Raw genomic sequence first — 22,298 nt, 5'->3', positions numbered from 1 at the left:
GTACACATAAACATATAAATATTATCAGCGATCACACCACTGGGTTTAACACAAGTCAATATCAGTATATTATACTCTCTACTTTGCAATTCCATTATAGGCTCAACACTGCTGGTCATAAAAAGTAGTATTCTGGGCCCAGGCCTGTGATAGTAATAATGGAAAAAAAGGGTCATTGCTCTTTCCAACCCAAATGAAAAATTAAAACTGCTAGGGTATTTAGCTCAAAGGAAAATTGGCAAATTAACAAAATGAAGAAACAAAATATTCATGGCTCACATTGTGAAAGAGAAAGTAAATAATTTAAGATGGGCTGAAGAGAGAAAATACAGAGTTACCAAAGAGATAAAAATTGAGCCTAACTCAATTCCAACATGGTTTAGCATCGATTTCTTTTCCTCTGTAATTGTAGATAACCATGGAGAACAATGGATGGCTGCATGGGTGGTGGCCTTTGACATGCAAATTTCTATTTTTTGCCATGGTCATATATTTGTCTCAGTCTCAGTGTATGCAGCCGTCTTTCCCTGATCTGTAAGGCTCTCTGTTGTCAATGTATTTCTCCACCTAGCTTGAAGCTGAATTAAGAACTCTGACCCACTTTGGCTTTCATTTTTCATCTGAAATTTCATGTTTCAAACCGGCCTCTACTTCATGAAGCAAAGCACCTTAACTCTAGCCTGTTGTTGGCCTTTTGCCTTTGGGGAAATGAGTGTTAAAATTTCATTGGCCTGGCTACATTAGCTCAGTTACCCTTCATACCCATAAAGTTGAAGGGATACCCAGGCATTTTACAATCACTATCTGGAAAGAGGTAATGACAGGCTGCGGCCACATTACATTTATTGTACATGAGACCTGTAACAGCTGTTATGGGATCAAGGTAAAGAGGAGAAATGTATGACAGATGTCATGTTCCCTGGTGACTTAAGTATTCAGTCTCTATCTAACCTAATTTAAAAACCAAGTCAAAATGTATCTTTATGGGTAATGTATTACAGGACAACCTCAGAGCAGCCTGATGAAATAACTATGAGCCACGCATTAAGAATACCAAGTCCAAACCCACCTACACACTCTGGGCTGAAATACATAAAGAAAGAAAGAAAAGCAAAACAAAACAAAAAACTGTTTTATCCTTTTGAGTCCCTTTCTATTTATATTCTGCAATAGAAGGTTTTGCTTTTCACCAAGTGATTAAATAACCTTTGAAAACAGTTCATGGTTACATTGAGAAAGGGGTGACCTAAAGCTTATAAAATATAAATGATTGAATGATTTTAGCTATGTCATTTCTTTTCTTTATGTAGTTTATTATGCTAGGCTAGAGAATAGTCATCATGCCCAACTACATTACAAAACAGCAGTTAGAGGTAATCTAAAATCTGAAAGAAAAAGTTAGTGGGTTCCAAACGTATCTTGCTTGAGACAAAGGTAATATTTGACGGTCTTGGCTGTCTGAAGTGGAGCCAGAGGGGGAAGACAAGAGGTAATGTCTATCATTCCTTAAAAGAAGACATACAAATAGCCAAGAAATATATGAAAAACTGCTTAGTGATATCACGAATCATCAGGGAAATGCAAATTAAAACCACAATGAGACATCACCGCAAACTTGTTAAAATGGTTATTAACAAAAACATGAAAGATAAGTGTCGGCAAGGATGTGAAGAAAAGGGAGCCCTTCTACGCCGCTGGGAATGTAAATTATTACAGCCATCATGGAAAACAGTGTGGACGTTACTCAAAAATTTAAAAAGATCTACCATATACTCCAGCAATATCACCATTAGGTATTTAAAGGAAATGAAATTGCTATGTCGAGAAGATATCTGCACTCTCATGTTAATTGCAGCACTATTCACAACAGCCAAGACATGGAATCAACTTAAGTGCCCATCAGCAGATGAATGGATAAAGAAATGTGGTATAAACACACAACGAAATACTATTCAGCCAGCTGGGCATGGTGGCTCAAGCTTGTAATCCCAGCACTTTGGGAGGCCAAGGTGGGCAGATCACGAGGTCAGGAATTTGAAACCAGCCTGACAAACATGGTGAAACTCTGTCTCTATTAAAGATACAAAAATTAGCCGGGTGTGGTGGCAGGCACCTGTAACCCCAGCTACTCAGGAGGCTGAGGCAGGAGAATCACTTGAACCCGGGAGGCGGAGATTGCAGTGAGCTGTGATCACACCACTGCACTCCAGCCTGGATGACAGAGTGAGACTCTGTCTCAAAAAAAGAAAAAAAAAAAAAAAGAAAGAAAGAAAGAAAGGAAGAAATACTATTTCAGCCATTAAAAAGTAGAAAATCTTGTCATTTGCAGCAGCATGGATGAACCTGGGGGACATTATGTAAGTGAAATAAGCCAGACACAGAAAGACAAATACCGTATGACCTCACTTATATGTGAGGTGTATAAAGGTCGAACTCATGGAAAGAGAGAATAGAATGATGGTCACCAGAGGCTAGGCTATGGAGGGGTTGAAGAAATGTTGGTCAAAGGATGCAAACTTCCAGCTAGACAGGAGGAATAAATTTAAGCAATCTATTATTCACCATGGTGACTACAGTTAAAAACAATATGTCTTGTACTTGAAACTTGCTAAAAGAGTAGATTTCCTAGCACTTTGGGAGGCTGAGGCAGGCGATCATGAGGTCAGGAGATCGAGACCATCCTGGCTAACACGGTGAAACCCCGTCTCTATTAAAAAAAATACAAAAAATTAGCTGGGCCTGGTGGTGGGCGCCTGTAGTCCCAGCTACTTGGGAGGCTGAGGTAGGAGAATGGCGTGAACCCAGGAGGCGGAGCTTGCAATGAGCCAAGATCGCGCCACTGCACTCCAGCCTGAGTGACACAGTGAGACTCCGTCTCAAAAAAAAAAAAAAAAAGAGTAGATTTTAAGTGTTCTCACCATGAAAGAAATAAGTATGTGAGGTAATGTATATGTTAGCTTGTTTTAGCCCTTCCACATTGTGTATATATATTAAAACATCATGTTGCATACCATATATAGACAGTTTTTACTTTCCAATTAAAAATAGATGATAGATAGATAGATAGATAGATAGATAGATAGATAGATAAAGAAGTAATGTCTATCAAGTTAGGCACTATACTGACAGCTTTGCTTACCTAAACCGTTTAACTTGAATTTTACAACAACCTGGACAGGATGTGTTATTATACTTAGTTTGCTGATGAGGAGGTGACTGAAACTCAAAGGGACTCGTGAAGGCTGCAGAGCTTGTAAGGGATAGATTTTTAATTAGGTTCAGCATCAATTTGGTGGTAGTGAAGGCCACAGAGCTTCTAAGGGACAGATTTTTAACTAGGTTCAGTGTTAATTTGGCTAATTTGGTGGTGTGTTGTTTGTGGTGGTAGTGGTAGGTGTGATGTGTGTGTAGGAGTGTTCTTTTTAAAATAATTCACAGCAGGATGTCTTTATATAGAATTCCCCTAGTTTAAATAAAATAGATAGTATATTTTAGAATAAAATGAAGTAAACATATATGCCTTAAAATCTGCAAAGCTTAGGAACAAAAAGTTGACGCCTCTAGATTGTTAAAAATACCTTTGCTTCAAGGGTTCATGATTTAGCTTTGTCTGATGCTCCACTATGTAACCGAACTAGTCTATCTTTGAGGTATGCTTGCATTATCTGAGTTGAGAAGAAACAATAAAGAATATCCAGCTGATGAGGTAGGAGGAACAGAGTTGATCCAATCACCTGTAAACCAAGTTCACCATTTACATTAATGCCCACCTGTCTTAGAATGTGTACTGCAGGTATCCTAGGGTTTTGTGTACTAAAACAGACACAGTTTGGGTTACTTTTTTGTTATAGCTCTATGTGGAGTTGGTTTAAAAATAACCTTCCCATATTTATAAGTTGCAAAAAAGAAAACAAAAGCAGGCATAAAGTGATTTGGCTTTAGTAGCATAGCGTGCTAAATTCTGATAACGTATCTGCTGAAAATTCAGTGTAGCTTGGGCAGTGTGCAGTGTGCACTCTATTCTGCTGTTAGACCATCACCAAGGGTGGGATGACACCATTCTTTCTGCTTTACCTTTTTCATAGCACCTACTACAATTTGGAATCGTATCAATTATTTTGGATTAGTTGTTTATTCTCTTCCCTTCACTGGAATGTAAATTCCCTGAGAGCCATGGCCTGGATGTCTTGCTTGACACCATGTAAATTGACCATTGATTCCCTCGAGCTGATGGGGTACTGGATTGTCCCTGAAATATCTAGTGAATATCCCCTTCACTCCCTGGGTAATACACTGTTACAAATAGTTTACATGTTTATGTAATATTTTGCTTGTCTTGGGGTTTTGTTTTGTTGTTTGGTTTTTTTTTTTTTTTGAGACGGAGTCTCGCTCTCACCCAGGCTAGAGTGCAGTGGTGCAATCTCAGCTCACTGCAAGCTCCGCCTCCCAGGTTCACGCCATTCTCCTGCCTCAGCCTCCTGAGTAGCTGGGACTACAGGCGCCCGCCACCACGCACGGCTAATTTTTTGTATTTTTTACTAGAGACGGGGTTTCACCGTGTTAGCCAGGATGGTCTCAATCTCCTGACCTCGTGATCTGCCTGCCTCGGCCTCCCAAAGTGCTGGGATTACAGGCGAGAGCCACCATGCCTGGCCGCTTGTTTTTGTTTTAATCTCACCACAATGAACTCAAAAGTTTTTATCCTTCCTTCCTTTATTAAGACAGGAAAAGTGCTGTTAAAGCAGGACTTGGTTGCTGTGTGTCAAGTGCCTAGAACAGTGCCTGATACAAAACAGGGCTTTAATAAATTAACTGATAAGTTTAATTATTGATTACAATAAATTAATAGATATAGCATAAAAATAATTATGAATGTGCTTGGCAAAGACAAGGCTTTCAATAAATGTTACTAATCAAATGATACGGGCAAACACATTTTAAAAGCAAAGATGAAGTTCCTATTGGCAGCGTTTGTACTTGGTTCTTCATTAGTCTAGTAAAAAGGAGTTTGCAAGGCATAATTCCTCTTAGGATCAAATTTTATAAAAGTTGTAGAAAAGGGAATCTGAACCATATCAAACCTTTCCATTCAGTGTCCAAAATAAGTTGACAGTTCAAAGGTTTTTGAAGTGAGTGGCCTATAATATCAAAAAGAGACAACAGCAGCTATTATATAAAAAAAATGGATTTGAACATAAATCTATGACAGAATTTAGTTTAAGTAACATAAGGATTGACAAGGTTATTAAGTAAGAAATCAGAAAGTAATCTCTGGGTTTTCCACTTTAGACAAGGTAAAATTTTCTTTGTCAAAGGATATTTCTCTTTGGCTCCTAGAAAAATCTGCTAGGCCCCAGGAAGGTGGCCTAGGACTGACAGCAATGGGCTTGTCTTTTAAAGGAGCTGGAGCTTCACCCTTTGGCTGAAAGGGGCTATGAACGGTCTTTCTGCAGGTTAGTGCCATAAAGAGCACAATATGTATGGAACTCAAACACATAATGAAAAAATTTAAGCACAGAGCATACAGAGAAACTACAAAATTGGTAGGCTCTTGAGCTGCATATTTTTCCACAATAATAATAATAATTCATGGCCTATATAAGAATCACACTTGAATCATGCGAGGAGATAATTCTGAAATCAACAAAGTATAAGCATATTGGAATTAGACAACATGTATAAAGATATTAATTAAAGACATCCTCTGTAATTTTTTCAAAAGGATCAAGAGTATGTTAAATTAAGAAGTTAAACTGTGCTACTACATATTATTGACACAAATGGACCAGCTAATATCAGAAAAGTGCAAACACTTAGCTTTTCACAAACAAGAACAAGAACACCATTAAGGCATTCACATTTTCATGATGCCAGCCTTGGTGAGGAAAGGGAGGCAGGATTTAAATCTTCATCCACCCCCTTGGCCAGGTACCATTCTACATGGTATAACTGCATGACCCATCCCAAAACCCTATCTTCAGGAGAGCATCTGAGAAACGCAGATAATGGAAAAAATAATACATATTTAAAACACACATCTAACTCCAAGAGAACCTTAAAGTGATCAATCTTTTTTTAAATAAGAAAGAAACTAAGTCAATAGCATCTGAGCAACAGATGAGAATTAAAGCAAAATCTGTTGGCTAATGGTAACAGCTTTGTGTTCTTTGTTGTTGAAAATGTGCATGTAGCAGTAACTCCAATATGCTCACAAACTCAGATGCAAAAGGCTATGGAAAACAGTTGCTATTTTTACACGGAAGATAAAATCAAACACCACCTTTCAGATCTTAACTTTGCTAAAATCGTGGAAAGAAACAAAGCCCGAGGTGCTAAATGTCTAAAGGATCCAGGACCTGTGATTTCTACTATATGAAAATACAGAATATATGGGACAATAAAAGGGAAGAACCAGCACTGTATTATGGGCAATGAAGTATGAACATGCCAAATCAAATCATCTGAAATAAAATATAAAGCTAAGGTTTAATTTAGTAATATTCTAGAAAATGGGATATGTGAAGCTCTAACAGTTTTTATATTTACAGACTATTTTAGTTAAATATTTTAATAGTGTTTTTCGTTAACACCTTAAAGAAAAAACTCTTCCTTATACATTACTATGATATCACGAAAGTAGTAAAAGTAATTATGATGATAACTATATTAGTTTTTGATTTGATGCTGTGAGAAATTACAACAAACAGTGGTTCAAAGAACACAACAGGGCTAAAACCAAGGGGTTCAAGGAGTTGTTAGGCTGCATTCCTTTCTAGTGCTCCCCAGAGAGAATCCATTTCCTTGCCCTTTCTAGCTTCTAGAGGCTGCCTGCATTCCTTGGCTCATGGTCCCCTCCCTCCATCTTGAAAGCCAGCAGCACTACATTTCTCTGCACCTCATTTACACAGTCACCTTTTCTTCTTTTACTTTTAAGGCTCCTTGTGATTACATTGGGTATATTGGGGAAAATGCAGGATAATCACCTTATGTTCAGGTCAGCTGATCAACAACCTTAATTCCATCTGCAACCTTAATTTTCCTTTGTCATGTGACAAAATATTTACACAAGTACTGGGGGTTGGGATGCAGACACCTTCAGGGGTCATTATTATGTTTACTACAATAATTAACATTTATTGAATGTTTATTGCTTGCCAGGCACAGGTCTAACCATGTTACATCTAATAAAATATAATTCTCATAAAAATGATAATTCTATTATGCTTCTCATGTTTCAGATGAAGACACTGAGACAACAGAAGTTAAAGAACTTGCTCAGTGTTACAGAAGTGAAAATTAGAGAAGCCAGGATTGAACTCAGAAAGTCTGTAGGCAGAGCCTGTAATTTTCACCTCTCAACTCCATCCCTTCAAAGACAAAATTCTTATCTAAATATATTGCAATTACATGTTGTCATTATCATCAAGATGGTTAACTCACAGTTCATAAATTCTGGCAATCCTAATAATTATCTAGAATATGGGCAAGTTTAAAATTCAAAATGGCAACTGGAAGGACAGAGTCTACAGAGGCCATCAGGACGAATGTCTACTGGGACATCTGTCCCAATCTGGCATTTACTAGACTATAGATCATATTCAATAAAATGTATAGGAGGCCATTATTTGAGCTCCTGCACTAGGCCACAACAGACCAGACCAAACCAGAATGGAGTCACTCATGCTACATGCCACATAATCAAACTGAACTTAGAAATGGGTCAGTTTCCCAAAATATAGGAGATTCCCAGCAACTAATCAAAGGAGGACCAGTGACATGAACTGGAATGATAAAATCCCTCTACTTTAACCCTATAAGGAATGCAATTTGGAAATGAGCAATCCTTTTTTTGTTCCTTGTTTCTGCTTTCTTCAGTCTTTTTCTGCCTATGAAGCTCACACCTTCTGCTCATCTCACTCAAATGCCCTTCTATTCTGTAGATGGGATGTGGACCAATTTATGAATCACTAATAAAAGCCAATTCAATTGTTAGAACTCAATTTGCTGAAATTTTGTTCTTTTTAATTTTAATTTTTTGAGATAGGGTCTTATTCTGTTGCCCAGGCTGGAGTCCAGTGAAGGGATCATGGCTCACCGTATCCTCTACCTTCCAGGCTAAGTCAATCCTCCCACTTCAGCCTCCTGAGTAGCTGGGACTATAGGCACATGCCACCATGCCCAGCTAATTTGTGTTTTTTTCCTTTTTTTATGGAAATGGGTTTTTGCCATGTTGTTCAGGCTTGTCTTATAACTCCTGGGCTCAAGTGATTTGCCCACCTCAGCCTCTCAAAGTGCTGGGGTTACATGCCTGAGCCACTATGCCTAGCTGAATTTTTTTTTTTTGAGATGGAGTTTTGCTCTTGTTGCCCAGGCGGGAGTACAATGGTGCGATCTTGGCTCACCACAACCTCTGCCTCCCAGGTTCAAGCGATTCTCCTGCCTCAGCCTCCCGAGTAGCTGGGATTATAGGCATGCACCACCACGCCTGGCTAATTTTGTATTTTTAGTAGAGAAGGGGTTTCTCCATGTTAGTCAGGCTGGTCTCGAACTCCTGACCTCAGGTGATCCGCCCATCTTGGCCTCCCAAAGTGCTGGGATTACAGGCGTGGGCCACTATGCCTGGCCGAAATTTTGTTTTTTAATATTCAGATAGCTATTATGACATCAGGCCTGCTGGGGTAACCTCACCCCGGGTGATAGCAGGACTGCAGCAAGTCTTGTCATAACACATCCAGGGGCAACATCGCTCCCAAGATTTTGAGCATGAGGAACCTTGCTTAGCATTTCATGAGCACTGGAAATGTAATGGGAAGGCTCACTGCTATGAGGATTATTTGTATTCCCTAAATGTCACTTATATATGGAATGATGGAACTTTCCTTTCTATGTGGAAATTTCAGCTGATGATCCCAAAATGAGAACAATTGGTAATAAATACACACAGCATTCTTAAATGAGGTATCTCCTAAGGGTTTCATAAGAGGTGGCCAAACTGGCCCCTAAACCGTCGTCTCCCATCATTCATCTTCAGCCCACAGAAGTATAGTGATCAATTGATTTGAGAAGAAATTATAGGAGTAAAGACAGTAATAGAAAGGGGTACTTCTGCCTCTAACACCCAACAAAATAAGTGAGGGGGCTACATGTAAACCCCTCAGGGAATTTGGAGGTAATTGTATAACAGGAGATTGTCACCCCACTTCCTACCTGTTTATTTTATGACTTGCAAAAATTGACTGCCTCCTCCCTTCCCCATGCATGACAGCATTCTTGGGAGAGTCTGACGTGTGCTTCTGGAGTGAGGAGGCCCAGAGCTGGTGTGGGATGTGCTGGAGAAGTCTGAAGATGCAAGGCTGGTTGGAACATCTCTATGGTGGGGTGAGGAGGAGTGGTACAGTGGGAACAAGCTGTACTTGCATCATTTGGAGGGTGGGAGATCAGGAACTCTAGTAAGCCAGGTAGATGCTGTGGCTGTAAGTTAAGCTAGAGCTGTCTCAAACTGGCACTGTCCAAGAAGTCTACCAACCGGGGTAAGGAGACTCAGGGGTATATGTCTGAGGTCAGAGGATTAGGGAAATAGGTCAGTGGGAAAATAACCTACATTAGTGACTGGTATAGTAAGGAGCACTCTAAAAAATCCACAAAAGTAGCCACAAAGGTTCCGTGATGGCCAGATTATACCAGATAATGCCAGTTAAGTAAAATCCTATCCTATTGAATCTTGTCTTTGTCTCCTGGTTCCAAAGACTGCGAAATAGGAGAAGGTGGAATCCTGCCTCCCACCATACCATAGGATGCTCCTTGTGGTTCAGGTCCAACAGGCAGAAAGGAAGAAAGCTTTCATTTATGTCGGATTGAATATTTTAGCCCCCGACAAACAAGTTGCTTTTTTTTACCCAAAAGTGACCAGAAAGCTCTCAGCCAGAAAGCTGAGATGTCAGGGTGTGGAAGAGGCAGCCTCAACAGTGTATACTTGAAGGGGAGAGAAGAAACAAAGCTGTTTTCTGACCGTGCCATGTTGAGCTCCGTCTAGTCAATGAATGTATAGCATATGAAATCATATCCCACAACTGTGCTGGGTCAGTAGAGCAAGTATGCTGGCCTCATTTTAAAAGTAAGGAAAGTAAGGCTCAGGGAAGCTAAGCAATGTGTGTGAAGCCCCATTGCTCATGTGTGGGGAGTCACAGATCCAGACTTGGGCATCGGAGCCCAGACCCAGTGACATCTCCCCTGTACCACAGTGCCTCTGGAGGTGACAAGTGATGTGCCCAGAGGCCTGGCCACTGCACACCTAAAGTCACAGAGGGATGAGGTTCATCTACTCTGACTCCCCTGCTTCAAAAGAGGTATTCCAGAGGTAACACATAGGGCTTCCCCACTTCCCACTTTCCCTGCGGTGTCAGAGAAAGTATTTATTTTCATAACAGTTCGGTACAAAGGATTGCAGGCATTGTCCATGCCTCTACTAAGCATTGGCCTTTCTTTTATGGTGTAATCATAGCTCACTGCAGCCTTGAACTACTGGGCTCAAGCCATGCTCTGGCCTCAGCCTCCTGAGTACTTGGGATTACAGGCATGCACCACTGTGCCTGGCTAATTTTTTTTTCTTAGAAATAGGGTCTCCTCCCTGTAACCCCAGCACTTCGGGAGGCCAAGGCAGACAAGGCAGATCACTTGAGGTCGGCAGATCACTTGAGGTCAGCACTTCAAGACTCCTGGCCAACATGGTGAAACTCCACTCTACTAAAAATACAAAAATGTGCTGGGCGTTGTGGTGCATGCCTATAGTCCCAGCTACTAGGGAGGCTGAGGCAGGAGAATCGCTTGAACCCAGGAGGCGGAGGTTGCAGTGAGCCGAGATTGCGCCACTGCACTCCAGCCTGGGCGACAAAGCGCGACTGTCTCAAAAAAAAAAAAAAAAAAGAAAGAAAAGAAAAAAAGAAAAGAAAAAAGAAAAAAAGAATAGGGTCTCCCTACCTTGCCCAGGCTGGTCTTGAACTCTTGGGCTCAAGCAATCCTCCCAGCCTGCCAAAGTACTGAGATTACAGGCATGAGCCACCGTGCCTGGCATAGTGTTGACCTTTCTTTGACAACAAACTTAAGACAGTGTCCCGTCATCACTGTAACTTTCCCCAAAAAGCTCCTCTGCCTCTGCAGAAAGAGAATGAGCACAGAGTTGAGAGCCGTATGCATTTGGCTGAAGACGAGGAAAAGCGTGCGCTTCTTTCTGAGTACAGACAAAGGAGTGATTTTACCAGGAGAGACAAAATGAGAACCAACTTTGCCTTCAAAGCAGGCCCATACCTCAGCATGGCGCCGAAGCCCTTCTTCTTTATTTTCCTTTCTGGATCTTCATTCTCCTCTTTGCGCTTTTTCTCCTTGACTTTCAATTTGCCCTTTTCCTTTTTCTTCTCCTTCTCTTTCGTTTTTTTGACTTTCCTGGCTTTATTTTCCATGTCCTCTAGCTCCGAGTTCCCCTGAGGGGCAGACTCACAATTCAGAGCTCCTTGGCCAGAGTGAGAGCTCTTATCAGACAGACCGTCTGTACAGAGAAAAAATAATCAATACCCATGGTCAGGGGCACACACGGTTAGTATACAGAGAAACGCTAACACGTAAAATGCAAAAGAATGAATAACAGCACTCTGTAGTTCTACCCTTCTATGTGGTTATGTGCGCCCTTTGAAGATCTGACTGCCTAAATCTGGTTACTTCGAGCAAGACTTGATGCTGGGAGTGGGGACAACCGGTTGCTTAGCTGGTGGTATGAAAGGCTTGATATGTGTTCAAGCACTAATCTCTCTGAAAGCTGCCTTGTTAACCTTGATCAGCTCAGAAAGCCTGCATGCTGGGAAACAAACAGGGTGAGGAGAGAGTTTTGAGTACAAAATATCCCAACTGCTTCTACCCAATTAATGCAGTCAGAGTCCTTGGATTGATGCTGCCTCTAATGACTCGAATGAGAATGTCAAGAAATGCATACTTAGTGCTCCTACCCTAAGGGTAAATGACAGTTGGTCCTTGTAGAAAAGTGAAGGAGAACATTTCTTTAGCCTTGCACTCTAAAATAAATTGCATATTGTGTTCTCCAATTCCATGTTCATTAAGCCAAAGGGCAAAACATATCAGGAAAATGAATTACTTTTAATATCAAAAATATAATTGTGATCCTTAAATCATTTTTTTCTGTAGTTGAGCACACATTCTTGCCCATGATTTGCCGATAATAATAATGAGATGAAGAAGCCATTTAAGGAAGCATATTGTCCTACCAGCTTCTATTTCTTCAGGTCCATCGTAGGATTTGTCAATGGCTGCTCTAAAGCTCTCATTGCAGCCTCGGCCTCGAACCATGTGCGGCCGGGGCCTGTGAAAGGGAAGGTCATTCTTCCTGACCTCGGCCACTGCAGTCTGCAGACTCTCCAAGGAGCTGGACTTTTTCAAACCCAGAGTTGGACCAAAATCTTTGCTTGGAGATTCTGGAAAAGAAAGGGCAAAAGGTCACCCCTCTTCTAATGGGGCAGTGTGGTGTAATGCTATTGTTCTAAGAATATTTCTGTCTGGACATCCCAAAAAAGGGGTGTTAAGTGGGTGGGAGTTGGCGTTATACTCCAGCTTTGCCACCTTTTGTAACCTCGAACAAGTGGTTTGACTTCTCTGAGCCTCTGTTTCCTTTTCTAAAGCTGTGATAAAATTTAATATGACTATAGGTACATTTCTCTCTATGCAGAAGTGTATATGCATGTGTGTCTATAGGCATATACACACACACCTATGAATTTGAAAGGCTGTAGCTATTTATAGAGACTATGTATGTGAATGAGAGTGATTTCACATATGTGAGAATACCCACATACACACATGCATACTCACAGACACACACACAAACATACCAAGCACCTAACATGACAAGAGCTTCTCTTGCAGTATCATCCTAGCACTCCCACACCTGACAGCTTTTATCATTGCCATGGTTGCTCATATGATTAGTAAGGAACATACTGGGCATGGAAATAAAAGAACATTGAAGTGACGGTGATTTTTCTAATTAAACACTTTACCTTACCCTATTGGCTATTAATGTATGGTAACTGCAATTTATTTAATCAATCAATCAAGCAAGCAAAGCAAGAAAGAAAACAACTTTTCTGTGTCGATGCTATAGTTCTGAATGTATTCCTATTTGGTATCTAGAAAAGGGGCAACCTTTTAATGCAATATAAAATTATAAAACAGAAAATATAGAGCACAACTGAATTTGAATCACTGCTTTTCTGGTATATAATGTTTTTCATTTGTGCGGTTTGCCTTGCCCTCTACCTGCCCCCTCCCACTCCATTCCTTGACCTCCATTCCCACCCCCAGCTAGTCTCTCAATTATCAATAACAGGATTAGGTTATATAAATATTAGCAGCACAAGGATTATCTTTAAGATGGAAGGAATTCTATCAGGGCTCTTGTCTCTACAGTCAAAGCTTTTCCACCAGGGCCACAGCTCATGTTCCTTTCCAGTTACGAAGGAGACTACTGTCATGAAGTCTACTTGCATTTCTGGGAAAAAACGACTGTGTCATTTATCAATAGACAAGAGTACCTATTAAGAATTATGTATGTAAAGTACCTACTTCAATGTCTAGCACCTAGCAAGGCTCAATAAACGGCACTACCTTTTATTACTATCATCACTATTTTTGCTATTATCACTGCCACTATGAACACTACTACTAGCAGCTGCACACAGCATTAAGGAATACAAAAGAAGTACAAAAAAGCCCTGATGTATATATATACCCATGTGAAGTGAAACAGCAATACACACCTTTACCTATGATCCGAACGTGTTAAAAATAGTCGACATAATGAATAATCGTAATAGCTAATAATGCATGGAGTGCTTAGTCTGTGTTAAGCACTATTCTAAATGCCTCACCCACAGTAACTTACTATAATCCTTATAGTTGTGCTACTGGTACTACTTTTAGCCCCATTTTACAGATTCAGAAATTGAGGCACACAGCATTGACATAACTTGTCTAAAGTTAAACACTTAATAAGCATCCAGACCAGGAGCTGGGCCGAGGCAGCCTAGTTCCAGCTTTTCTGCTGTGTACCATGTACTTTACTGTCTAAAGATGTATTTGCTCTGCACCCTCTATTTGATTATGGTCAAACAACTTAAACTGCCCTACATTGTCCTCATTTCTAAAATAAGAATATTAGGCTAGATTAACCCTGGAGCCTCGTCAAGTAGGCAAACTGCAAAAATTGGATGTTGCGTTATAGTTTCATCATTAACTTATAGGAGACAACTTTGCACTTCGAACAATATACAGGATGACAATAAACACTACATTTTATAAACCCTATTGGCTATTAATGTAGGGTAAGTGCAATTCAGTATTCAGTAAATTCAACAGAGTATATTCAATAAATGCAACAGAGATAAGACTAAGCAAAAAAAAAATACAAAAAATTTCAGAGACAAATTTCAGGTGTTACTTGCAAGTCATAAATACTGAGGATATGTCACTATTAAATCCAGAAAGAGGCATATTTTTTATATTCCCAGGAAGGAAGATAAGTTGAAGAAACAGAAATTGAATAAGATCATTTCTGACAAGAAAACAAAAGGCATCACAGAGGTTTGGGGGTATAGAAGCAATAGTAAAAGCTTTGGAGTTTACCGAAAATATTTTATAATATCAGCCCCTAGGGATGTCTGACATGAAGTTTGGTGAAAACATGAAGATGAAAACTATCTGAGAAAGCCCTGATTCTCTGTCAGCAATAGTAACCATCTTTTATTTATTAATTGCCATTCAGGAGATTACATTAGAGCCCAAACTGTAAGCATTCACGTCAACCTTTAGCAATAAATTCCAGGGAACATGAAAGTGAATAAATCGTCCAAGATAGAAGGCACATTATCTAAAAGGAGCTTATGTGAAGCTCAGCAAGAAGTCATAGCTAAGAAGAAACAAATACACTGTTCCTCATTCTAAGAAAACTGAACATTAAGGATTCATGGATTTTGCAAGATTAATAGAGTTGGCAATTAATTCACTCTATATAAATAGAAGTCACAAAGTAGAAGTACTAACTGACGTTGGGCAATATTACAACCTAACTCTATTGGATGTAATACATGGTAATATTAAAAGCAAAAAGGGTGGTTGAGTCCTTAGGTTGTAAATGTGGACTCTGGAGTTTTCAGGATTGGAAAAAAAATTCTATTTATTCCTGGAGAATGCACAGAATGTAGCTGTAGAGTAGGGACTCATGTTAGAGAAGAGAACCAAAATCAGGAAAGTCCTTATAAGGATTTACAGGTACAGTGAACTGACTGAACTGGGGGCTCTGACAAGGACCTTCTCCAGGGATCCCCATGTCTTTCATATGTTTGAGGGCTCCTACAGAAGGTCAAGGTTACCTGCTGTGTAAGGGATTATAATGTCAATTGACAGGCATCAGTGTTAAATTCCAACAAAACACTTGGAATAAAATACCCTCCCTGTAAAGATTGTGTGGAGTACAATAAATTGCCACTTTCAATCCCTCTTCCCTACTCCTACTCTCACCAATTTCAGTTTAGGTTGATGGTGCCTAGAAAATTTTACAGCTTTTAAAATGAGAAGATTCACCGTCTATGTCTAGCCTCACCATTTACAAAAATCACATTTTTTTCTAGGCTTTCACTAAAACCAGGGGTCTCAAGAAGAGGTCTCTTTCAAGTGAGTAATTTATCAAAATCAAAACCTCAGCCACTTGATCCCATTGAAGTTATCCTAAAATATGATGACTCTTCATATTTTCATCTATAGCTGATGCGATATTGGTTGTGGCTTCTATGTCCATGTTCTTTAAGATCGAGAAGAACGGATCCTCCCCTCACAAACACGAGCTCAACATACACAAGATTCATGAAACAGATGACACACAATTATCAAGGGTGCTAAAAGAAGGATCTCACATAAAAATTATTCTCAAGGTGGTATAATAAAAACATTCTTAATTTCAGGTGCCAAATTTTCTCTTAAAATTATGGCCTCATTAAAAAAATGCCACAGATTTTTTTTTTTTTAAAAAGATGTTATAGCACTTTTAAAGATTCCATCTGTTTCCAAATGAAGGATTAGCTTGACATGGTCCTATATAGAGTAGAGGGAAATTTCAGGGTCATGTCTTCTGCACAGATCAATCCTCCGATACATCCCCTACTACCCTCCATTCCCAAAAATACAGCGTTATGAAAAGAATGAACACACACACACACACACACACACACATACATACATACACACACTCCAAGACTAAAGAGTTAAGCTGTGCCAGGCAAAATGCCCATGTGTCCTGTAGGCATAAAAAGGGTGGCAAGAGGCCCATGAGAGAGCTACCACCTAGTTGGAGAGGTGCCACTATGAAACTGATTCTTAAGATGCTGAGAAACCGCTGCCCCAGCCTTCCAGGCATTACAGAAAGCCTCACTTCAACATGCTATGAAACAGAAGGTCCTTCCTGGAGGATAGTTTGGATGTGGACCTCAGTTTCTCTGACTCAGTCTTGGATTCCTGCCATTGCCTTACAGCTGAGCACTGCTGTTGCTTCTCCACAGGCAGATGATTTGAATAATTGAGAATAAAACTGTCTAGAGGGTAGTGGTTAATACTGAAGGATTAAAAGGAGGCTGTAGAATATCCAAACATTCCCTGCCCTGCTAATTACTTCTTGAGTTAATAACCTCTTTGTGCCTCAGTTCCCTCAGCTATCATATTGAGGATAAGAAAAGCATAGAAGGGTGCCTGGCACATCGTGAGTGCTCATAAAGCAATGGTGATCATTACTGTCACAGTCACTTTTGTACCACCTCTAAACATTTCAATGAGGGAAATCTTAGATTTGGTTCAATCCATCATTGAATTCTTAAATACGATCATGCGTTCTACAAACAGCTAAAAAGGACTTCATAAAAAATGCTTTCCCTTTTCATTCAAAAAGGGAAACAACTCCTTAAATTTTTTTAAAACAATTAAACTCCTTAAATTGTTTTTTCAAACAATGCCTTACATTTCTTCTTTTGACACAGGTATATATATGTTCATCTGTTCATCACATATAGAGGCCATTGTGATAAGATAGATTAATAGTGGAGTCTTAGTTGCCCTTCTCCTTAGGCTATAATCACCTAATTAGTCTGAGATTTAATTGGCAATGTTTGAACTTCCCACTTTAGCATTAAAAATCTCACAATAAAAGAATGTCTTAATCCAGAAGACCAGTAATTGGATCTTCCATTATTGATGAAATTGCTTCCAATACATCCATATTAAAAAATAAGAAATTATTTTAGGGAAGATATTCACTTCCAGATACATGGCAAGTTTTTCTCCCAGCTAGAGCTTTGTAATTAACAAATACTTATGATAAATTAACAATAAATAATGTATTAATTTGTACATTTCAATAACATCAATGGCCCTCACGGCACTTAGTGAAAATTAATTAATTTACAATCCTTCCTTCTAAAATAAAGGGATTGTTTCCCATCATAAATTAGGGATCAAGATTATTATAATGCCATCCAGGAGTCACAGCATGAGACCTGGGAAGGCTGAGAACTTGTCAAGATAGCTTGCTTTTATTATCAATTTGGCCTTGCCTTATTATGAGCAGTCAACTTGGACAAACACAATAGAAACGCCTTTCCTGCTGCATGGGGAGTTGTGATGTGAAATTAATAAATGTAAAACTCTTTGAATACAAAATTATTGTAAATTCCAAGTAGGAGTCACAATACCACTTTATTCTCCCACATATTTCACTTTGTCTTTTCATTTTAGATTACATTTACTGAAAATTTTCTGTTTGATTTTTTAAGTAGATTTCCTAGAGGCAAAATGTCTTATATGCTTTACTTGATATCATTGCAAATCCATTAGCCTTTAAAAAATTCTCCGTAATATCCAAATGTATAATTTCCCATGTTATCTGTGTTCACTGTGTTCATAATGGGCCTAATTACCTTCTTGCCTATCACAGTGTTCCAAATATTGATCATCATTCCAAGCTTATCACAGTGCCCTGTTTCCTATTCATTACCATAGGGCATAATGCAATTTGGCTTTACATTATCTGCTGTCATTTGGGTCTCAGTTCTTTTACTGGCAATTTCCAAGTTCTCCAAGAGTGGAATTTTTCTTTTTAAGTCTCACAAATCCCAGGGTCTTTTATCATTTCCTGAAATTCACATCAAAATGTTCAATAATGAACTTCTCATTAAGATTCATACATTTGCATAATCTCCCCTACCCTATCTCCAAATACTTTATTTTAAAGTGAAACTATCCAGAGAAAATATGGGAAGATTATGTGAACAAATAAATTCCTTGATTATGAGTATAAGCATGGCCCTTCAAGTGTGTTCAAATGTTTGCCAAGTATTGCTATACACTTTAATTTTCTTTACTAAAAATTCCTTCTTTCACAAACAAATAGTCAAAATTTTATGTCTTGTTTAGGTTTCTTTCCTGAACTCAGATTATGTCCCCAAAATGTAACAAATAGTGAATTCATTACCCCAAAAATATTCTGACATTTTTCTTTTTCTTTTTTCTTCTATCTTACAGATAAGAAAATATACTCCATGGTTCAACTTAATGGTTAAACTATTTCTAAAAATACATATATAACCTTATCTGTGGGTAGATTCTGGTAGGGCAACTGAGGATCCCAGACAACACCATTCCCAGCATGCTGGTTTGTTTTAATCTTTTGTTTTCATTCTTTCCTCCCTTAGACAGACTCTACTGGATTAAAAAAACAAAATGAACAAACAAAAAACAAATAAAAAGCTGCATTCAAGAAAATAACTGAAAAATTAAGTACACAGCATTGGTCTCCAGAAGAGACATGTGGGTACTTATAGGAAAACACTACCTTTATTATTTAAATAAGTAATAGAATACTCATTTGAGGGTCAAATAAATGGACCAGTGTGGGAAATTTTCCTACCTGTGATACAGCATCAAAAAAATGTTACCTACCTTTCCTAGACTTATTGATTTTTCTGTCCTCAGTACAGAGATCTACTGCACAAATATTTGTTGTAGGAAAAAAGGAACATGAAGGTAAAGGGTACTTACAACACTGGGATGCCCCTTTTCTTCAGTGCTGTGAGACTGAACAAAGTTTTACATGGAGAAACAGTCCACAATTGCTTCACTTCCTCAAAGCCCACATACAGCTTCCTCTTCTTTGTTAATACAACCCTTAGGTTCTTTTACATACTTTCAATGATTTAATAATTACTGCCCTACCCATAATTATTCATTCATCTCTGTATTTTGCCTTTCTTTTCATACTAGTTGTTCCTTTTGCTTAATTTATCTTTGTAATATTAACGTTTTCTGCCATTTCCACCTCATGTGTGCTTTAAATAGTCTTAATTTTACCTACTGCCAAGAACACCTTTATTTGCCTTCCAGCTCCTCCTTGTATACCTTGGTAACAGGCTTTATATTCTAAACCCAGACCATTGCGGTGATTTTTTCCCTCTCTTTCCTTTTGCCATTAACTCTTTGTATGTCTTGCTAAAACAGTAAATGTTTCTTCTGCTTTTGATTGTTGAGTGGTTTGTATGTTTATGTGGGTTGTATATGACAGTACTCTCAAAATAAGGCATAATATAAAGAATTTTAATGTTTCCTCAAAAACCATTAGCATAACATAAAAGGTCAAAGTTTGATTGATTTCTTGGAGGGTACATATATGAATGTATCTTTACATATTGCATAGCCTGGGCACCTGTATTTTTTAAGGTTAAATGCTATTTTTATAATTTTTTGTATTTTTCCCCTTTTTATACCTATCCGATTGTACTTGAAAAAAAAAGAGCATTTCAATTCTCAATAACTGAGTTATTTACAGAACTGATAGAAAGTGAGGTTTTTCAGTTTCATGTTCATATGAATAACAATTTCTTTATAAATACACTTTAAGCAAGGTTTCAATCTAATGTTAAAATGTCAAGCCAAAATCAAGTCAGCTGTTGACAATTATTTACTGGGTATTTTTTGTGGCTCATAACTGTGCTTGGTCCTAAGAGGAATGGAAGATAAATGTGACTATAACTAACATTTTCTGTGGCTTTATAGTTCACTAAATTTTTTTCCTGTACAAAGTGAAGTCTAATCACACACAATTGATCTTACCCAAATTCAACTGTATGTTCATGATGAGAGAAAACTAGAAAAAAAGGTGGGAGGATGGGCAGGATAAAATAACTTAATGAGAGCAATTTCACTTACCTTCCATCTCAATGACAGTGTGCCCTTGAGGGACTGTGTGTCTGGGAGGGAACAGGAGTTTGGAGAAATGAGCTGTTCTCTGCGGGTCTTTGCTTGCCTCTCTCATGCTGAGCATCTCACCACCCTGAGTATGATTCCTGTGTTTCAAGATTTATAGCTTTCATGTGTGCCTGAGTTAATGTGGTCTGCTATAACAAAAATACCATAGACTGGGTGGCTTATCAACAATGGAATTTTCTCGCAGTTCTGGAGGCTGGGAAGTTCAAGATCAAGGTGCTGACAGATTTGGTGTCTGGTGAGGGCCTGCTTCCTGGTCCATGGATGCCTGTTTTCTCATTGTGTCCTCACATGGTGGAAGGGTCAAGGGAACTCTCTGTGAGTCTTTTTTTTATAAGGAAACTAATCCCATTCATGAGGGCTCTACTACAGCTCTCTGCACCAGCAGAGATGGCATTGTGTGGATGCCACCAAAGTTGCTGCCTGTGCCCTTGGGAGGGATAGCCTCTGTGACCCATGCTACACTGGGTCCCACTGGAGCTCTACCTGGGGTGTCCAAGCAATTTGACACTACAGCACAAGGAATAGAACCCAGTGGTGTTTGGCTGCCCTATGCAGCATGCACTGAGGTCCTGAGGGCACCAGCAGCCCTTCCTTTGACACCACTCTGTCTCCAGGGCCCTTGCACTCTGGGCCTGTTGGTAGGAAGGATTGTCCTGATGATCACTGAATTGCCTTCGGAGTCATTCTTCCATTGTCCTGGAGAATAGCTCCTGGCTTCTGCTGAGATGGCTGATCCATACTAATCTCCTTATCAAACAGTTGTTTGACCACATCCTTAGTATTCTTTCCCAAACAGGCTTTTTCAGACTTTTCAATATGGATAGGCTGAGAATTACCTAAGTCTTTAAGCTCTGCTTCCTTTTTGATGGACAATTCCATCTTTAGGTCATTTTTCTCATCTTGAATTTTACTATAAGTAGTCAGAAAAAGCCAGGCTGTGCCTATGGGTTCAAACAAACTATCTACAATTACATTAATTAAATACGCTATCTGGATTTTAGAGAAATCAGAGAAATTTGCTTACAAATAGCTTCAGCTAAATACCCAATTTCATCACTTACAAGTTCTACCTTCCATAATACACCAGAACAACACACTTCAGCAAAGTTCTTTGCTACTTTATATCGAGGATGGTCTTTTCTCCAGTTTCCGTGAATAACATGTTCCTCATTTCCATCTGAGACCTCATAAGAATGGCCTTTACCATCCATATTTCTACCAACGTTCTATTCAAGATTATGTGGGTATCATCTAAGAAGACTCAGAGATCGAGGCTTTCTTTACAGCTCTCCTCTTGTGATGGTGGTGTTTGTGGTGTTGGTGTTTTTTGTTGTTGCTGTTGCTTTTTTTGTTTGTTTTTGTTTTTCTTTGGAGCCCTTGCCAGAATCACCTTTTAAAAGTTCAGTCATGACAATGTGGGCTTTTTTAAGCATGCACTTAAAAACTCTTTCAGCCTCCACCCATTACCCAGTTTCGAAGCTGTTTCCATATTTTTAGGTATTTGTTATAGTGTCATTTTACTTCTTGGTACCAATTTTTGTCTTAGTCCATTTGGGCAGCTATAATGAAATTTCATAAACTGGCTTACAAACAACAGAAATGTATTTCTCCACTGTTCTGGAGGCTGGGAAGTGCAAGATCAAGGCACAGGCAGATTCAGTGTCTGTTGAGGACCTACTTCCTGGTTCACAGATGGCCATCTTCTTGCCACATTCTCATGTGGAAGAGCTTTCTGGGGCCTCTTTTAGAAGAGCACTAAACCTATTCAAGAGGGTTCCAGCATCACGACCTAATAATTTCTCAAAGGCCCTACCTCCTAATACCATCATATTGTGGTATAGGATTTCAATGTATGATTTTTTGGGGGAAACAAACATTTTGTCTATAGCAATGTGTCACTATCTTCAAACACAAGCCAACTATTTCATCTGGTG

At 39.1% G+C, this 22,298-nt stretch overlaps 1 protein-coding gene across 11 annotated transcripts in view; it reads right to left on the bottom strand.

Moving 5' to 3' along the window:
• Positions 1–22,298, bottom strand: part of PARD3B (par-3 family cell polarity regulator beta) — a 1,071,110-nt gene that overhangs the window by 314,235 nt on the left and 734,577 nt on the right. For all 11 annotated transcript variants that reach the window (XM_009444083.4, XM_009444085.4, XM_009444084.5 and 8 more), the window contains 2 exons: positions 12,273–12,479; positions 11,305–11,542 (listed from right to left, as the gene is read on the bottom strand). In XM_009444083.4, coding sequence (XP_009442358.4) covers positions 11,305–11,542; positions 12,273–12,479 — 445 coding nt within the window. The remainder of the gene's footprint in view (positions 1–11,304; positions 11,543–12,272; positions 12,480–22,298) is intronic.

This window comes from Pan troglodytes, chromosome 13 (assembly GCF_028858775.2).
Source record: "Pan troglodytes isolate AG18354 chromosome 13, NHGRI_mPanTro3-v2.0_pri, whole genome shotgun sequence".
Classification (NCBI taxonomy): domain Eukaryota; kingdom Metazoa; phylum Chordata; class Mammalia; order Primates; family Hominidae; genus Pan; species Pan troglodytes.
The sequence above is the reverse complement of the archived record's forward strand: the minus strand, read 5'-3'. Positions and strand labels throughout refer to the sequence as shown.